The sequence below is a fragment of the Gopherus flavomarginatus genome, chromosome 1 (assembly GCF_025201925.1).
Source record: "Gopherus flavomarginatus isolate rGopFla2 chromosome 1, rGopFla2.mat.asm, whole genome shotgun sequence".
NCBI classification, from domain to species: Eukaryota; Metazoa; Chordata; order Testudines; family Testudinidae; genus Gopherus; species Gopherus flavomarginatus.
This window is the reverse complement of record NC_066617.1, coordinates 54,036,864-54,057,287: the sequence shown is the minus strand read 5'-3', so window position 1 is coordinate 54,057,287 and position 20,424 is coordinate 54,036,864. Positions and strand designations below refer to the sequence as shown.

At 40.1% G+C, this 20,424-nt stretch overlaps 1 protein-coding gene across 6 annotated transcripts in view; it reads right to left on the bottom strand.

The window, feature by feature from the left end:
* DOCK4 (dedicator of cytokinesis 4) overlaps positions 1-20,424 on the bottom strand; it is a 423,715-nt gene that overhangs the window by 26,231 nt on the left and 377,060 nt on the right. For all 6 annotated transcript variants that reach the window (XM_050935998.1, XM_050936000.1, XM_050935999.1 and 3 more), the window contains 7 exons: positions 17,899-17,992; positions 8,736-8,884; positions 7,327-7,413; positions 4,270-4,374; positions 2,598-2,739; positions 1,841-2,007; positions 237-323 (listed from right to left, as the gene is read on the bottom strand). In XM_050935998.1, coding sequence (XP_050791955.1) covers positions 237-323; positions 1,841-2,007; positions 2,598-2,739; positions 4,270-4,374; positions 7,327-7,413; positions 8,736-8,884; positions 17,899-17,992 — 831 coding nt within the window. The remainder of the gene's footprint in view (positions 1-236; positions 324-1,840; positions 2,008-2,597; positions 2,740-4,269; positions 4,375-7,326; positions 7,414-8,735; positions 8,885-17,898; positions 17,993-20,424) is intronic.

Sequence of the window (20,424 nt, the reverse complement as noted above, 5' to 3'; positions counted from 1 at the left end):
AATTATTTATGGGAATTAGATATCATAGAAGGATTTAAAAATCATTTATTAGCTTTATTCAGCATAAAAAGCAGGCTGAGATGGATTCCTGCCACTAGCAACTCTAGATATTACTAATAAATCTTTAAATCTGGTTTATTACATGCTGTACATATAAAGAAGTAACTTAGTTGCTAACCCAGTATCCAAAATGAACTCAGAAGCAAGAGTCTATTAACGGATCTCTTCATACTCACTACTTCACGTTTTTCCACTTCGAACCAGCGGGAAATCCCAGGCAAACTCTGCACTAAGATCAATGTTGTTCTTTCCACCCATAGACTCTGCAAAATACAAAAGCAAATTATTTTGTGTGTTGTTCTTTTGGAGACATGATCTAAAATGCACATTGCTATTGCCATCTTGCCCTATTTTCTGTGGTTTGTTAAATCTTCTGCAATTTTTTTTTTTTAACTGATGGATTTCTTCATTCTTGTGATATTGAATGGCAGAAATGTGGTAATAGCCAAAACTGCTCAAATGACTACCCAAAAGTGTACAATATGCAATCTTCTTCACCGTTTAGGACTGACTATTAATTTCTGTTGATCTCATGAGTGGAAGATACTGTTTTTAATAATATCCTGGTCTGTCCTCTAAATGGACTACAGATGAAAGCTACTCAAAACCTAATCAGCTGGGAAAAAGGACAGTTTCTAGTTTTTGTATTCCTGAGATACGGAATAAATGGGAAAAATACTTATGTTTAAAAAGAGTGACTCACTCTCCTTTATCAATTCCTACAATATATCAGAGTGTATTGCATATGTCACGCACCCACACACATAATACTATTAAGTGCCTTTTAGAGAAATATCTTAAAGTAATTTAAAAGCATTTATTATGACATAAAAGTCTGTTGAATTACAAGATTCCTTCAGTATACAATATAATACTTACATAAAATACAGTTAAAGAATCCTAAACCTTGATCAGAATATAGAATTGATTCATTGAGCTCATTTTTATGGTGCTTTTTATTACCCTTATAGTTCTTACTCTAAGTTTACAGCAATACCAACATGTGATAATGCACTTTATCAATTTGAATAATTCCCTTATTGAAGCACAAGATATACAAATGTATTTCATATATACATTACTAAGAGATGAATATCTTTATACATGTATATAAATAAAACCAGGCAGGCATATGCTGAAAGAGTTTCTAAGTGTCTTGTGGGTCAGTGTTAAGGTTGGCACTGGAAAATAAATAGGTGAATTTTCCGCACACCAATGTTTTTGTTACTAGGATTAATAACAATTTATTTATTAGGGACTAAATTGTGGCTAGGACCTGGATTACAAGATAGCATGTAGTTGTCATGTCACAAGCTCAGACCAGGAATCATATTGTAACTTAAAGAGTCACAGTTTGGTCCCAGCTTCCCTCTTCTTCTACAGGAGGAATCACCTGTGCCAGCCTTATGCCTGGCGCAGATTACTTTACTTCCCAGTCTGTGCCAGTTTAACTGTTTTAGAAAACTGTGTGGACACTGCTCTCCCCCTGCAAAGCTACATAGGTAGTTTATGCAGGTAGCGTGTGGAGGGAAGTAAGGGAGCTTCTCACGCTTTCTCACTCTCACTCACTCAGGTATGTAGGACAAGTGACAATCTTGCATTATGTTTGTCTTCCTTATTAATTAAAATCAGAAGAGTATGGAAATGACACTTGATTTACCATTATTTGCATGGTCCATTTAATTTATTCTTATCTACTTCATTCAGCACATAACTATAAACCATCTTATGAACAATGTTGAACAGCATCAGTAGCACAGGAAACTATACGGTACTGTACCTTGAATTCATTCTCCTTGTCTTTGGTCCCTTTGTGGAATGGCCTGTCATATCGGAATCTCCAGATGTGATTCACTTTATAAAAACTCTTGATGTTATCTGGGATACCCTCTCTCTGCAGGACCTCCTGGCTTTCAGGAATTGGTGTCACTGCATAGATCTGCAGATCTGTGTGTAAAAAGTTAAGGGCCAAACTAGCTTATTACCAGCAAAACAAGCAGGCTCATTCCTGAAGCTGGAAGGAATAAAAATTCTGAAAGTTCACATCCTTAAGCTTCCAGACCATTATTTTCTTTTAACAAGTCACAATTACTTCTAAAATGCAGCTATCTAGTATACAGAAATTAAAATATTTAACAATGGATATTCCTTCAGATTTCACCATAGCCTATGATGCCATGCTCTGTAAATCAAGAACTAGAAGCATTGCAACTTAAACTGACATACTAGTGCTCCAAGTCTGACAGTTCTGCAAAATAATTTAAATGAAATCAAAATGTTTAATCAGTAATCTCCTATCAAGGATTTTTAAAGAAAGAAACAAAAACATTGAGAAGAATGACTGGATATAGTTTACCTGAGGAAATCATGAATAAAAAAAGTGTTACATCAGGAAAGAATTTGACTTCTAATTCCAATTATTTCAGTGGAATTAGATCATATGTGAATTTGGCTGTAACAATATATATATATATATTTTTTTTTAAAAAGTGTGCAAAAATAAACTGCAGAGTATGATCTTGTGAAAGTATGGATACACTGTGCTTCTGCCTGAAAGATCGTCTCATCTGGCTGATTGGCATGTTGCATCGCAATGGCATGTGGGAACTCATTCAACATTCGCTGTTGGAAAGCCTCCAATCTCTCATAGTCATGTCCTCGGCAAACAAACTCCTTGTTCTGTACAGAAGAAGCAGAGCTAGTTACATGAAAATAACTGGGTACCATTAAATAAAGACACACACTTTTAAAAGAGGGCTTTTGGGGATGCTTATTGCACTAGCTGAACAAAGGAAAAGGTAAGTAACAAAAGGCAAAAGCAGAAAACGAATATATATCGAGGGAAAAAGTGATTTAGTCAAAAGGAACAAATGTAATTGTGTCATATAAAATACATTTTATTGCTTGAGGCATTCTGAAAAATCTAATCATTACATATTTCTGTAAGCTGTGATCTGAAAGGCAAACATTTTTTTTTACTAGCTGAAAGTATGCACGGATAATGTAAAGTAATGGATGGTGAAGGCAACAGGAGAGTCATAAGTCCTTTGTGTGGTGTACTGAATTTTTTTGCTCGTTAGTCCAAAATCTTGCTTTATAGATATGCACCTTGGAGAAAGGGAAGGGACAAGAAACCTTCAAAATGCATTATTATTGCCTCTTCCTCTAAAGACTGCGCAGATCACCAGCCTGATATATTCTGCCTGTCCTGCCTTAGAGGGGAAGAGAGAATAAGGGTAACTGAGCCTGCTCCAACTCTGAATCTTCCACATGACCACTCACTGTTCCTCTGCACTACCAGGTCAGCTTGGCCGTTTTTAAACATTTGTGTGTGCAACATGAACCTCACATAAACCATCAAATGCCAATGGAATTCCCAATGCAGCACTGATTGTTTACAATGGTTGTGCTGATACCTACAAGTGCTATGGAAATAATTCTTCATTAGCTTCCTATACCCGTGGGCAGAGGGCACAGGACTTAAGACAGGGCCTCATCTTTGTATAGTATAGGATCTTATCCAAGTTATCAGGAGTAAATATGCACATTCACCATTTCCCAAGCAATAATGTTAAATCAGCTGGGTCAACACAAGGGGAAAACTAGGGTAAAAATATTCAAAGGCACTTAAATTCCATTTTCAAGAGTGACTCAGGCACTTCAGAGCCTAAGTCTCATTAAAAATCAATGGGATTTAGGATCCTAAGTATTTAAGCCCTTTTTCAAAATGAGACATAGGTAGCTGAAAAAGTTATCCCTAGTCTGTACTTGGTAAAGGGGTGGTGTTGATTACTTTCTCCAATTGCCCCTTTGCCCAGTAGAACCCACCCCACCCCCAAAAACACACCAACAGGTTTCTGGGCAGTCGCTAATAAAAACAAAATGGGAGTAAGGTTCTTGAGGAAGCATTGCTCCCCTAGTATCCCACAGCTGATGCCTGATTTCTCATTTGTATGCCGAGACATACTTGGAGCTCAAGACATGTATGGTTTTGGAGGAGCTGTTGTCCACTCTGTGGAAACAAACATCTCAATCCCCTAAAAGAATATTAAGAGGCTACTCCATTAGATAAAACACCTGGAGTTTTCTATCTCCTACAAAGAAAGAACTGGCATAAGACATAATCAAGTTCTCAAGTAGGGGAAGAGATGATGAATGAAAGCATGACTAATAGAATTAGTGAATAAAATTGATTTTGAATTTACTCACTCTCAAGAAAAATGGAAACTTTTTCCCATAAAATCCAACTCTGAAAAACTCTGGCTCCAAACGTTGTTGATCCATGATTTTATCATACAAAGAAGCTTCCATCATCTGAATAAGATAGAGAAAAAGAAATATATGTTTTATACTTAAAGCTTTTACAGAGAAGAAGCTGCTCAGTGCCCCAAGGTATTAGAATCACATTTCAGTTCTAATTAGCAATAAGGAGAACTAGATGGCTCTTTTATAGTGGATTGAAAGCTTCCAAGAATTTTTGTGAAGATATTTTCACTTAGGAAGAACAGATATTACCTTTTGTTTTTGTTTGATTGTTTTCGGGTGAAAAATCAACACACAAATCTCTTAGAATAATAAAGATGTGCACATTTTTCTTCTTTAATCTTCCTAATTTACTATCTACATTCTTATTATATACACATACACCCACACACAGACACTCCCCCCCTCACAGCCAGTTTGAAAGTATTTTGCTGATTACTCAAGTATTTAGCTATAATATGGGCACTTTCATGAGCACAGGGCATTAAAGTTTGGGATTTTCAAAGAATCCTGCTTAAGGGAGCTAGGTGCCCAAATCTAATTTACTATCAATAGAAGCTGAGTATTTAACTTCCTTGGGATCATTTGAAAATTTCAGTCTAGAAAATTTATAAAAATCCTTTCTTTGATCAATATATACAGTAGTTGTTTCACTCAAAATATTGGCACAAAGTGACTTGGTTTCAAAAGTTTCCTGTTTTTCCTTGATGTGATTCAAGAGACAGGTTCTCTGTCAATATTTTACAATAGTGTTAAAAAAAAAAAAAGGATCAACATGAGTCAGTTATTGATACAATTTTGTTAATTTGCTAATACTGAAGTCTCTGGGGGGAAATGTAACCAGAAGTAATATTAATTGCCATTCTCCTTAAATTACTTGAAGAAACCTCAGTTTTATACAAAGTCAGATTAACATCAACAGTGCATACGTACTGGATGACTACTTGGCATTTCAGACTTTCAGATACTCACAACATAGATATGTCAAGAACCAATTAAATAGGGAAGACTAGGGATGCAGGTTTGTCATGATGTGAAAAAGTGTCAGGTAGCAATCTTCCCATCATTTGTGACTTTTTTAGTGTGCCTGTGATGCAACCCGCAGTGGTGGCTCCTGTCCGACAGGGCTGGACCTGGCAGCCCACTCTGGGTGTTGTGACCTGGGTATGCGGGGTTGTAGCACTGGTCAGGTTTGGCTCAGCTGCCTCTCTGTCATGACTGGGGGTAGGAGGAGGTGAAGGGGCCAAACTTCAGTGAGCAGCACTGGAACCTGGTGCATGGGGCTGCAGTGCTGTTGAGGTTTGGCTGCCCCTCCATTGTAATGTGGTGCTCCATCCCAGTGACCTCTCTATTCTTCCTTGTCCCCCCAGCCTCCCTTCCACACTGGGCCAGGATTAGGGTTGCGAGGTCTGGGTGGAGGGATGCTGTTACGAATGGTCTGTGCCCCACTGTCAGAGTGAGGAGGAGGAGGAGGAGGAAGACATGTTTCATTGAAAATCATAGAGCAGTCACAGTAAATTTAGTGACCTATGACTTTTAGTAAATTTACTGTGTCTGCTCTATGATTTTTGATAAAAAATGCTGAGACAAATCTGCTGCCCTATGCATTACTAAGGGAAAAATTTTCATTGTAATACCGAATTTGCTGCTGCTTATATGTGTGGCTCTATCTCTCCAATAGAGCAAACTAAATATTAAATATGCTTTTGAGTTCCTAAAAAAAACTTTTAGTGGAACAGGAAGGTTCTAACAGGAAAGAGGACAAAACCCTCATTTAGGTTCTGAATTGCTAAACTGTCATTTAAAAAAAAATCATGGCTCTCAGAAAAATATTTATACAAAACTAATGATCAATCGCTCTGCTTTTCAAGCAATTAGAATAATGAAGGTGGGTGGCTGCTCATAACAGAGTGATTGTGTATAGTGTTAGCTAGAAATATGAATACAACAAAAGTACAGCTTTGAACTCACTCGTGTGTTAAAAGTGTTTTGCAGCAGCAGTCCAATTGGATGGCTGCCCAAAATGAAAGCATTGAAAATCTATCCATTTACTGTTCTGCATATATTCCAGAATACTTATATACACACACACACACACACACACACACACACACCCACCAGGTGTGGCCAACCAGTGGCTGTTTTACCGGTAAAATGTGGCTAATGGAGCACCTTTCATGTCCCCCCTCATTTTTCACCTACCAGACAGGGGGGAGAGGGGGCTCAACACTTCTGCCTTGTGGCAGGGTGGTGGGGGTAGGGGCTTCTGCCAGAGATGACTGGTGCCTGCTGAGCATGGGTGGGAACACAATTTAAAGGTTCAGACCCCCACAACAGCTTGAGTCAGCACCTGCTCCCCTCCACCCCCCAGCATGACCTCCTCTTACCCTCAGGGGTCCCTCCCTAGAACTCCCAGGTGTTAGCTCCATGGGCAGAGGCAGCAGCAAAAGCGGCAGCTCTCCCTGCAGCTCCCAGCTGTTTGCCGCTGCCTCTCCCTATGGCTGCAGCTCCCAGCTTCTGGCTCCAGCAGGTGTCGCACAAGGAGAGGGACCCAGAGGCACCATGTGACTAAGCGGAGCCAGCAAACCCTGGAAAAAATCGGGGGTGGGAAGGGGGAGGCATGTGAACCCATGTGCCCCCCCGCATGCATCACCTCTGGCTTCTGCCTAGCTGGGAAGGAGGTCTCGGGGCTTCAGCTCTGTGGGAAGCAACTGCCGAGGCTCAGGGCTTTAGTCCCACTTCTGCTGAAGCCCCAAGCCCAGGTAGGTGCACCCCAGCTCTCGAACTTCTGAAGATTGTCATATGCAGCTCAGAGGGTCAGTAAGTTTGGCCATTTCTGACATATACATTATAGGGAACAAATAAGAGTTAAAGGTAAGGACTGCATACTAGTCATACTAGGCTTACAAGGCCAAATTTAATACGCTAAGAATTATTTTGTTAAACTCTAATCAAAAGGGAGCTCCGTATTATGAATGACCAAAATGCACCCAGGTACATTACCCTCATCTTGCTGAGATTTCTGTAGTCATAATAGCTCTCGTACTGCTCTGCAATCTTCCTGCATAAGATGATGCCATTCTCCCAACACTGAAGACAAATAGGTTATAGAAATATTCAAGAGAGAGAGGAATCATGCTTTGTGGTAATTTCAAATAGCTTTCCAAATATCTTCTATTATTGCTACAATTTCCCAGTAGCCAACAAATATGAGGCAGGCTGCTACCCCAAGGATATAACACAGACAACACCTGTTGTGTGACAATTCACAATATGTTATTAAAGCTCCTTCTTTGTAGGCTGACTGAACTGCACTCCCAGTTACTAAACACACTTGAACATAATACCCACTGTCTGCAGTACCTTGATAAGGGCAAAACTCCCTAACTAAACTTCTGGACTCTTTGAGGCATCAAAACACATATTTCCAGAATTAGTAGATAAAAGGAATCATCTGAGATAAGACACACTGTGCCACTGCAGAAGGTAGAGATCACTAATGAAGTGATATCCATCTCCTCTAGCACTGAACATGGGATTTATTAGACTGGTTATATGCTCCTATACAAAACATAAAAGAGTAGAAAAATTAGGAAAAATATTCCTTCCTTGAATTTTTTTGGGTGAGGAGGAACAATCTGGTTGAAAACAAGTTTTCAGTTTCACAATCTCAGAGTATCCTTAAATTGTTTCTGACTCGTTGCTAACAAGCATTCAACATCAGTTTTAATTCTACTACTTACAAAAATTTACATGGCTATTACCCCAGATACAAAAAATTACAGTGTATCTATCTGTACTTGTGTAACAATTATCAAGGAGAGAGATTTAATTAAAAATTAAGCAGAGTATAATTTTTAACCAGATAATATTGGTAGCCAATATTTGTGCCAGTTTTCAGACCAATCAGCTATGGTTTCCTTCTAATTTGGGATAAGATTTCTGAATAATGACAATATACTACGGTCACCATTAAAACTTACCAACAGCAGCATCTGAAATATTAGTAGTAGTACTACTGCTGCTGCAGTTGCTATTCAAGGGAGCCAGCCTGGTTCTGTAGATAGAGGACAGGCCTAAGAGTCAGGAGACTTGGGTTTTAGTCCCAACTCAGCCACTGATCTGTGTGAATTCAGCATGTTTCTGTCCTTATGTGGCTCAGTTTTCCCATCTGTAAAATGGGGAAAATGACACTATCTTTTGTAAAGTTCCCTGAGACTTCCATTTGAACAGCACTATGCAAGTCCTAATCAACAGTATTTCAGACACCATGTGTGGTAATTTATGGCAAATGCTCACTTTTATATGGCAGTCATTTCCCTGAATATAAGAAATAAACACTGCAAAAACTGGAGGGGATTTTACAATCCTACTAACCATTCATGATAAAATCAATAATCAAACACACTTACCTTTCCCCGGTCAAAGTTCTGGATGATTGTAAGGTGAAGATACTCTTTGCGCTGCCACTCTGTTTGCATGGGATAGTTTAGAAATTCTCTCAATGGTCGGTCAGACCATTCTAATAGCTCATCGTATAGCAGCAGTGTGTAGGCAGCCTCTGTCAGACAAGTTACAAAGTGTTATATGTAAATATGAAAAATATAAAATACCTCAAAAGCCATGTTATTTAAACCTGCACCTAGCATAATATTCTCATAAGTTATACCTCTGCATAGAACGACTACTTTACCTAAATCATTATAGGGGGAGCTGGTAGCACAAGGTTGTTCTATACTTCCCACAATAATATGTTGTTTTCAGTTGCTTATAACTTTGCCATACTTTAACTGCCCGGGATGAAATTTCCTATGCTGGGTGTCTGCCTCAGGCTGAATATTTTTGCAAGTTTTAGCAAAAATGGCCCAGCCATTAACAAGAATGAGATTAGGGAAAAATATGTTGTTTTGCCCATGTTAAAAAGTTCTTACAACTGTTTTGCTGAGAAGCTCTAGGTCTGCTATGCTTTGGAGTATGGACGTGAAGTTTGGCAAAGGGATGGGCCTGTGTGTCAGATATGTTCCTTTTGCCATCCTCATGAAAAAATGGCCAAACTATAGGACACTGAAAACTGTCAGATGCTCAGCAGAGACTTGTTAGAGTGTAGCACCTAATTTCTCCAAAGATTCCATCTACGCTGGGCATGTTCACTGCAAAGGCTGAGCAGGACTTTCCCTGCAATTGCTAATCCTGGCTGCTGCCAGGCACATGGATTGAGAGCAGGGAGACTGTCTCTCTTGTGCTCTGAGTGTTCCCTCAGCAGCATGGAGAAGGAAGAGGAACAATCTGATTAGAATGCAGAGGAGTAAGGAGCTGGACCTGGGGGCAGAAAGAGCAGAGGGAACAGACTGGGTGAAGGAGACTAGGGAGAAAAGGGGAAGACTAGGAGCCAGGAAAGATGGGGTGTAGGGGGGGAGAAAGGATAATGGCTGTATAAGACGACAGACAGGGAGCTGGGGGATGGGGGAAAACAGGAGAGGAACTGGGACAGAGAGCCAGTGTGGGGGAAGGGTATGTAAATGACTGGAAAATGAGAGGAGGGGCAGAAACTGGCACTGTTTAGACAAGGAAACTAGGACTGGAAGGCAGTGGTGAGTCACTGGCATGAAGAGCTGGGGTAAAAAGACAGAATTTGTACAGGGACAAGCTGAAGGGTACAGGGCAGAAGGGATCAGGGCTGGGAGGAATGAGGGCAGAAGGATCTGTGCCCACTAGAGCACACTCCCCTGCAGCCTGCAATGAAACCCCAGAGTCAATATTTCCCTTCTGTCAAAAGTATCAGTGAAACCCTCTGGCACAATGTCTCATTCCCCTCTACTGCTGGTCCACATAACAACAATAAATTGTCATCCTCTATCAGTTACTGTTAGCTTCAGTGGCAAGAACTGAGCTGTGGATCTAAAGGTTCTAACCCGGCTGATGATACCCATAGTGGAATCTGTTTTTTCAGTTTGCTTTTTTAAAAACCTAGGAAATTACACAAACACACACACAAAATTGTGTAAAAAGAACATTATTAAGGTTGCAAAGTCAAACAATCAAAAGTTAGGATATGCTAGAATTAAGGTTGCTTGTGCAATCTTCATTTGGCCCTCCTGTATACATGCATTAGGATGTAGTCTTTAATGACATGATCACATACTATTTTTTTCCTCTGCCTCATTCAGTGCACATGATGGACTATGCTACGGGAATGCATAAGGGTTGTGAAGTGTTAAACTGTTGTGTGTAGGACCCCCGCTTCATTTGTTGTAGGATTTGGAAGACGTGTAGTGATTGAAGCACAAAGGCAACCTTAATTCTGGCATTTCCTAACTTCTGAGTGCTTGTCTTTGAAACTTAAACAATGATATTTTAATATAATTTTTGCATATATTTTATATTTAAGATGTCCAATATATTTATTTACAATTTTATTTACAACTAATTGCTATAAGATTTATATAGCTTGACTTCTTTATTGCTAACAAACTACTAAATCTAAATACACACTAAAAGAAAATTTATTAGTGTTCCTTTCCTTTTCAATTTCTACCATGGAAGCCTTAGCTTGGAAGATTTCTGTAGTACAAATCTGTATTTGCAAGTTCTTGGATACATTGTATTGTATTTAAGTAACTTATTAACATCACTGGCATGCACCAAAAGAAAGCAAACAGGAGGGGTTGATTTACGATATGGAAAAATCTGTCTGAAGAGGAAAGGTTCAAAGAGTTAAACATTTCTGCAATTAATGGAAACTGAAAGGTTATCTCATTCCAGTTTTGAGGTCTCTGAAGGGCACCCACAAGGAACTAGGACATTATATATTCTACTCACAAGGGGATTAAACGTATACCATGACTGGAAGCTGTGGAAGGAAAGATTTATGCTAGATAGATTTTAAAAGGCCTTTTCTCACCAAGAATTATTAGAATGTGAACCAGTCTTGTAAATCATATTGTGAAGGCAGATAAAATAAATGAGAATAAGAGAAAGCTGCCTGCATCACTGGAACAAAACTATATAACTAGATGAAATAAAAGTGTAACATACTGGAGTGCTGGTAAGAGAGGGTAAGAGAGTGAACTTTACTTCCTGTCCTCAAGCAACTGACAAGGGTCAAGGTTAAACTAACCTTTTTATATGTGTTCTTTTCACTGAACATCAGTATGTAAGGCAAAGGAATGGACTAGATGAATCTTTGCTTTTCAGTGTAAGGACCGTTTCTATCCTTTGTCATGGACTGAGGCCAAACCTTCCTTAATCAGGTAGTACTTAAGACTGACTGACTGTCACAAGAAAAAAAAAAAGCAAGTGTCATGGATTGCAAATGCTATGAAAGAAAAAAAGAAGAAAAATCTATAGAAAAATGAAAAAAAACTGTCATGGAGGCATTATTTTGAGCAAAATATTGCTTAAAATAAGAAGTGAATAGTTTATAAACAAAAAAAATCAGGTCACAATCAGTGCTCAGACTACACTGGACATACATATAGAAACTAGTGTGTAAGGATCCATTGACGTGCCTTGCTCAGTGGATTATTAAAACCTGTTATGTAAAAAACTATAAGTCACAGTTACGTCACAAAAATCATGGCTGTGGCAACCATATATCTCTAGTTGGTCATTATGCCCAAATTATATGAGAAGGTCCCTGAAGCTATACAACAGGGTCATGAAAAAACTCTCTCAATACAACTTCCCAATCCTCTGACACACTAAACATAGAGAGGCCAGACAGGTATGGTGGAGTTAAAAAAAATCCTCTCTCCTTTGTACCTTAGGAAATCCAAGCTCCATGTACCCAACACAACTCCACCTTGCCCAGCTGGTCTCCTAATGACCTTTTTTTTATATACTACAGGTTTTGGTATTGAACCCTCATAATTACAACGTGCAAGTTACAGAAGAAAAGCTGGAGTTTTTTTGGCTGAGTCGATGTCAGCTGGATTGAGGCCTCTAGTACCCATACGACAGAAGGTCAGTTTGGGATTTTGCAAACCCCAAGTATTGATCTCCTATTTCCTTCTTCATTTTGGACAGAGGCTAATGTGACATAAAATTCAGAGTGAGGCAACTGAAAAAACAGTTACCTACCTGGAACTGTTCTTCGAGATGAGATGTAGACATGTATTCTACTTAGGTGTGTGCATGCCCAGCACACTGGAGCTGGAGACTTTTATCTAGCAGCACCAATAGGGGCAATGCTCACATCTTGTGGCCATAGCCCTGCTCCTAGCCTTATATGGGGGATGCCACCCCAATCCCCTCTGTTCCTTCACATCAAACTTCAGATGTATAGACTCAGATCTGGAGGGGACTGAGGGTCAGATGTAGAATACACATCTGCATCACAGAATAACAGTTACAGATAGGTAACGGTTTTTTTTAAACAGACGCAGCAATGTAATCTACTAAGGTGACTCAAAAGCAGGACTAATAGGAGGTAGGGTTCAGAGTCTGCAGGACTGCCTTCCCAAAGTTGCCATTTGACTTGGATGCAGCAATAATGGCATAGTAGTTTGTAGAAGCATGCACAGAAGACCAAGTTGCAGCCCTGTAAATGTCCAATATAGGAATGTCACTTAGAAATACCATGGACATTGCCTAAGCTCTTGTGGAATGAGCTGACACCTCTTGAGGCAATATAGCTCAGGCTACTTTGTATGTTGTCAAGATACAGGAAGTTATCCACCTGAAGACTGTTTGTGAAGAGACCATGGTCAGAGATCTCAGTGGGGGTTGGGGGCAGATGTGGGGACCTGCATGAAAGACCCCCCTAAGCTTATATTCTAACAGTGTAGGTTAAAACTTCTCCAAGGCACAAATTCCTTTCCTTGTCCTTGGACGGTATTGCTGCCACCACCAAGTGATTTACACAAAAATTCAGGGAAGAGTCACTTGGAACCTCTATACCCCCAAAACATTCCCCCAAGTTCCTTCACCCCCTTTTCTGGGGAGGCTTGAGAATAATATACCAACCAGTTGCCTTAGCAATGTGAGCACAGACCAGACTCTGTCTTCAGAACACTGAAATCAATCAGATTCTTAAAAGAACTTTTTTTTTTAAATAAACAAAGAAGAATCGCACCTGCAAAAATCAGGATGGACGGTAACTTTATAGGGTAATAAAAAGATTTAAAACACAGATGTTTTCCCTCTGGGCTCAGCATCACAGTTACAAAAACAGGACTAAAACTACCTCTGTAGCATAGGAAAATTCACAAGCCAAAACAAAAGATAACCTAACTCATTTCCTTGCCCTACTTACAATTTCTGTGGTTTTAGATAGATTATATCAGGTATATTTTCAGGAGATATTCTACCTGCTTGGCTTCTCTCTCCTGGAGAGGGAACAACAAAAGAGAACAACAAACAAATCCTTCCCTCCCAGATTTGAAAGTATCTTCTTTTCTCATTGGTCCTTCTGGTCAGGTGCCAACTAGGTTATTTGAACTGCTTAGCCCCTGACAGGTAAGGCAATCCAGTACAGCTGCCAAGGAGGGATTTTAGGCTACTGCATACATAAAGATTGCTACTCTTCCCGCTATTTTCATGACAGACCACTTGACCCTCAATTTGGCCTGCATAGGAAACAAACAAATGAGATGAGGAACAGAAAGATTTGGTCCTCTCCAGATAAAAAGCTAAACATCCCCTGACATGTAGTACATGAAGACATTTTTCCTCTGGGGTTGAATGCAGCTTGGGGAAGAACGCTGATAAATATATAGTCTGGTTCAAATGAAACTGGGAAACTGCCTTGGATAAATCTTAGGGTGCAGCCACAGGGTTACTTTGATTTTAGAAGAGCCTGAACGAAGACCCCTTCGAGAGCAAAACAGATGGCATTTCTTATTTCTCTCGTGGCAAACTGGTTGATCGTCGGAATGCTCTAAACTGCAAGATGGACTTCAGGACCCTGGCTTCAGAGACCATTAATGATTCAGGAATAAATTTCATCTGAGGTGATCCTCCAGGTGATTCTGTATCCCAGGGAAGTGATCGGCTGTGGAGGTAACGTCTTTCCCAATGCAAAACTGCCGTAGCCTAATCGCTTCCTGGTACAGCATGTTGGAGTGTTCTCCCCCTTCACCTGTCCACGTAATTCATTGCAGTGGTATTGTTGGTAATTATGAGTGCCACTGAGCCCATGATGTGATCCTGAAAGGTCTGACAGGCACTGTAGATGGTTCGAAGCTCCAAGGCATTGATACTCAGAGAATCTTCTTGTTCTGACCAAAGACCTGGAACTTTCAGCAATCCCAGATGTGCTCCCCAACCTATTAAGGGGGCATTGGTGATTACAGTCTTGGTTGGTGAGGACTGATTAAAAGGAATGCCCTGGAACACAATATCTTAATCATTCACCACCATAAGGAGTCCAGGATTGGTGGACCAGCCAGTCCAAGGGATGATGAATCGGATGATAGATCAACTTCAGCCACTTCTGAAGAGGATGAAGGTGTTGTCTGGCATATTGGACTAGCTGTGGATCTGCAGCCATATGGCTTAGGCTGTGATTAAGCGTTGAGACTGCAGTTCCAGACATAGGTGGGGAATTGCCTGGAATTGCTCAGTTGGCAGAAATGCTCTTGAGCTCAGAGTAAAGCAGGGATGCAACGAACTCAATTCTTTGAGTTGGAGCCAACCTTAATTTCCCAATTTTTAGGATGAGACCTAGATGATCAAGTAAGTGTAGTGTGAAATGAACATGAAAGAGGACTTCCTCTTTGGACTTGCCCTCAATAACCAATGGTTGAGATACAGGAAGATAAGAATTCTCCTCTTCCTGAGGTATGCTGTTACCACAATCATACACTTGGTAAAAACCCAGGAAGTGCAAGACAGGCCGAAAAGCAGCATGATGTATTGCTTGAGGAACCTCCTGTGGCTTGGCAGGATTGCTATATGGAAGTAAGTGTCCTGAAGGTCCAGGGCAGAAAACCATTTGTTGTGATTTAAGATGGGAAGGATAGCTGCTAGGATTACCATAACAGATTCGCACGTACCTGAGGTATTTATTGAGATCGCAGAGGTTGAAGACATGTCTCATCCCTCCCTTGGTCTTGAGGATCATGAAATACTGGGAGTCTCTTGCCACTTGAGTCCTTTTTATGAATGACTTACCAGTACCTCATCTGCCTTTAATGTGCTCTTCACTGAGACACAACAAGCCCCTCATGTGAGGATATCTGTTGAGGATGGCCCCCACACACAACTAGCAATGCTTGAACCCCAGTGAGGTCATTGCACAGGGCAGCCAGTGCCTGTAACCAACGCTATACTAACACTAAACTTAACTTAAGATACTCTTAACTACTATACACAAGAAAAATTAATCAGAAAACAGACTGAAAGCATGAGGTAAAAACACCACACAGAGCTTCAGCTCTAGCCAAGGATTGTGAGATGGAACTGAAGGGATCATGGGAGCTGCAGGGAACCAGCAGGTACTGCTAAGCAAATGTATTTGGCTTTGGAGTGCTTTATGTGCACATATTTAAGTAGAATACACAGCTGCATCTACTTGAAGAATATTTTGTTATCCACTCCAGTAATTCTCTACAGCATCTACTTGCCCAACAATGATAAATACCACTGTTGGGCATCCAATGCTGTATGTACAACAACGGATAAATACAAATAGCAATATATTTAACAACACTGACATTTAAATGACCATATCAGGCTTCAGAGTTAATTCCCCATTCAGATGAATTGATACAGTTCAGACTGCTTAAAACAGTGGATCTATAAGATGCATGAAGACTCAGGCATACATAACTGCACTGGTTACGTTCCTTCACATTTTTAAGGGTATTAAGAAAATAACAGGTCAATGAAGTGACCATATTACTGCATTAGGAACCAGCACCTCATATCAGTTTCCTGGGTACAATTCTATGGCCCGTGATATATGAACTGGAGGTCAGACTAGATCTAATGGTCCCTTCTGGCCTTAAAATCTATAAATGAATGAACGGTGCCAAACAGTGGGAAATACACCACTTGGAGAAAATCCAAACTCTCTCTGTTTTACAATCAACTTAAATGTGTTAAGAATACAACATGTCCTATTTTTTCTTATCTGCATGGAATCACAGGAGTATATGGAATACAGCCAGAAATACATGTTCTAGTTGCATTCGCTCAAAGGACTCCATCGGAACAGGAAAAAAAACTTTGGTATTTCCATTCTCCATTCATGACAGAAACACGTGAAGGCTCAAAAGCCCTGGTAATTCAACCTTAGCAGAGAAACACATCTGATTTGACCAGCCCAATCCTTCATACTCTTTTAAAATTATTGAACAGAAAGAATGAAAATCCAGGAGTTGCCTCATTTAACTCTGTAGTAAGAAGAGGCCCTGAAACATAAACCCTTATCAGAGGCCCATAGGGCCTAAGGTCTGAACTAAAATAATGGTCAAGACTTTGCTAACATAAAGCAAAGTTAAGCTGTGAGCCAGAGGCAGGCCCTGCTCACAGAAGCTGGCAAGGAAAGGGCTAATGCTGCAAAAAGAGACATACCTAAAAAGGTAATGGACACCAGATATCAGAACATTTGCATACTTGTACACTCCACACAGATAACAAGGAACAGGCTGACCCATCCCAATGACAGGGCCAAAAGGGTAATATGATGGAAAGAGTTGTTTTGTTCGAACCAACATGTACAAGGTGAGAGGTGGCACCTTACTATGTAGAGGGGTTGTACCTTGCTACGTAGAGGGGTTGCACCTCAATACATCAGGAGTGATGTGTAACTTGTTTGTACCTCCGTATAAGAATGCACCCCTGAGTGGATGTCTTTGTCCAGCCTAGGGGGCAGTGGAGAGTCCCGCCACTGACTGAGCTGAGTCCATTGCCAGGGGGGCACATATTTGTAGTATGTTCTGTAGAGTAGAGTCTAGAGAACTGTGCTTCGTTTGACAAAAAAGCTGGCCCAGGTGCCTTCGTACCTTACTAGAGTCTGTGGTCATTGGGGGTTCTCTCAAGATCTGCTGTGCCAGCGATCTGCAGAGTGGGGGCAACACACAGAGGGAACACACGCACGCAGCCAATTGATATCAACTTTGAACAGAACAGAGCACCACACTGGAAGTGTCTGAAGAAAAACTCCAAGTCAGTTTTGTGAATCAATATGGACTAAACTGTGACTGGAGACACAATCTGAGGTGGGTTGTAAGCCACACCAACCCAACAGGCACTGTGACTCAGAGAGAGACAGCTTAATCACAATTCCGTCTTTCAATCCTACTTGTTCCTGGGTGGGAAAGAGTAATAAATTCATTGCTACCTTATATTGTTACTGTTTACCCCACGTAGCACAGCTACTCTGAGCAGCATGTAGGGGAAGTGTGTGAAATAGAGCCAAGGCTCTGCATATTCCCTGCTCACCTGTTTTGGGGAAAGTAAGCTGGCAAGTAGCCCCTCTTATTTTACTTGCCTGGATCTAAGATCCGGCTGACCTGCAAAGGGGTTAAAGGAGATGTCTTATTGCCTATGACCTCACTGTGACTGTGAAAGGGCATAAGTCACAATCTAACTCTAAATATTTTTTTCTAGGTTGTATGTACCAACAATTACCTGTGAAGTTTTGTGCCTTCAGATGCAGGTCGTATAGCTTATGGATATAGCGAATATACATCTCCTCCTTATTCAGTTCGGTCTTATAAAAGTTCTGCAACAAAAAATTATATAGGTGGTTAAACAAAATGTTTGTGACAATGTAAAATGGCAGAATAAATAGCTGAAAATTGGTGTTGGAAGTAATTTTTAAGTGTATAGAACATACATATCAAACCTAATGTTGCAGAAATACATTCAAGTTTCAAGAAGTTGCATGTTTACAAGGCCAATTGATAAAGGTCAGTACATATAGCAGTACATGTAGTCCCTTATAAATAGGCCTCTGACATTTTGTTGAGAACAATCCCAATATCCAGAATATTTTTAAAATTATTCTCCCGCACAAGAGTCAGAATCTGCTAGAACTAAAATCCCATAATGTTTTATCTATTTGAAACATTTTATTCAAAAATACCAGTTCAGCCATCTAAAAAATACATCTGTACTTCTATCAAGTGCCGGTGAAGCCACTTAATGTCTCATTGAAAGCTCTACATTGATTTAAAAAATTGAAAGCACTCTGGCTTTTATATTCATATTTTAACAAAATACCTACTCTACTATATATCCACCCTTCACTGTGTGATAGCACAATGCCAGGATGACTTTGGCAGCATTGCAAAGAACTATTCAAGTGTTATAAACAAAATAACCCTGAAAGAAAATGTGATTTCTTCAGCTCTGGCTTACGCTCATTAAACTGGCAACTGATGCATGACTATTGCATACCATATCTCAAATATAAAAAACATTCTATTTTGAACTTATGTTGAAGGAGGTGGAATCAGGTTTTCAGAGTTACTGAGGATTTTTAGATGTGTCAGTCTTAGTGACCGATGTGGGCATCACATGAATAAAGTCCTGCATGCAGTTTTGAAACTTTACAGAATCATAGAATATCAGGGTTGGAAGGGACCTCAGGAGGTCATCTAGTCCAACCCCCTGCTCAAAGCAGGACCAATCCGCAGACAGATTTTTGCCCCAGATCCCTAGATGGCCCCCTCAGGGATTGAACTCACAACACTGGGTTTATCAGGCCTATGCTCAAACCACTGACCTATCCATGATGTTCAATATTTAATTCTGTTTGTCAGAGTAGTACAGGCCCTAAAACAGGTGTTCCAAGGCCAGCAGTAGGAGAATGGTGTCTTACACCAAACACCACAAATGATGTCATCTTGAAGACAGAATTGCAGGGAATGCACATACAGGTCCCAGCATGCAGTGCTTAATTTTGTAATTGGTCTGCTCAGATCAAAATATATCACTGCACGCTACAGCCTTAATGCTGAAGGGTTCGCCTGCACATTCAAGATTGTGATCTGTTCCACGTTAGTATGCATCTCTTCTGGACTCTTAGCAAGTTGACAATGTGCCCCTCTGTTGGAATAAACTGTGGATGTTCTTGTTCTAGACCACAGATTCCCAAGCTGTGGGTTACAATCACTAAAGTGAGGAAGATCGGGAGGAGCACTGTGAAAGAATCTCAGGGAAGGCTGTTGTAAGAAGTCAGAGAAAAAATGTAAAATGTTACAAAAATAAGTGTATATTTTTAAAAAGATAAAAATGGAGACACAACATGAGCTCTGCAATAGCATATCCCTTTAAGGCCACCATAATACTATAATCTGAGAAGCACAGCTAGCAGTGCAGCAGCTGCTGGAGCATCTGCTAAAATACAAAAAAGACAAAATATTAAATCCATACTTGCATGTGTGCCTAGAATGCAAAACAGCACCAGGCCCATAAAAAATGTTACTTGGACACCAATGAAGTGCAAGCATCCATGCATGCAGATCATGACAAGACGTGGCACTGAACTGTAATACCAGACTGGCTCTACTTGCTAAGGACTAAGAGCTCTGTTGCTCCTCACGCACCTGTATTGCATAAGTTACTCAAGTCTTTGTTGAAGCTAATTTCTGACTGGAAATAGAACATTCTGTGGAATGGATAGTGGTAAGTTGCTCCATTAATAAAATAAAAATAATTTGTGCAAATACAATGAGAAATATGCTACACGTTTTCTCATCAAATGATTCTAAGGCATAATGTGCAGTCTATGAAGAGTATTACACCTTCAAAAAAGGTAATATTTAGAAATTAGACAGCCATTAATAGGGATTTTTTTCCCAGACAAAATTAGGGAGCTTGAAAAATTCAACACCACTTTTTTAAACTAGCAACATCAATAAAAATGTCTTTTTCAGGTGGTATCTTTATGAATCACATGATCACGTAAAGCACAAACTCTTGCAGAAAATCTTATAATTCCCTGCACAGTAGATATGGTTTCAAAAATCATAGGGCCTGTAGCACCTAATAAACTGAAAACAGTACTTTTGTCAAATAAAACTGTTTTTTGTCCGACATTAGTGACATGGTTCAGGATGTCTGAGAGCAAGTACTTTAACAAATCAGCACTGAGCGATTCAACTTGATGAGTCAAACAGCATGTCCGGTGTGACACAGCTCCTAACGTTC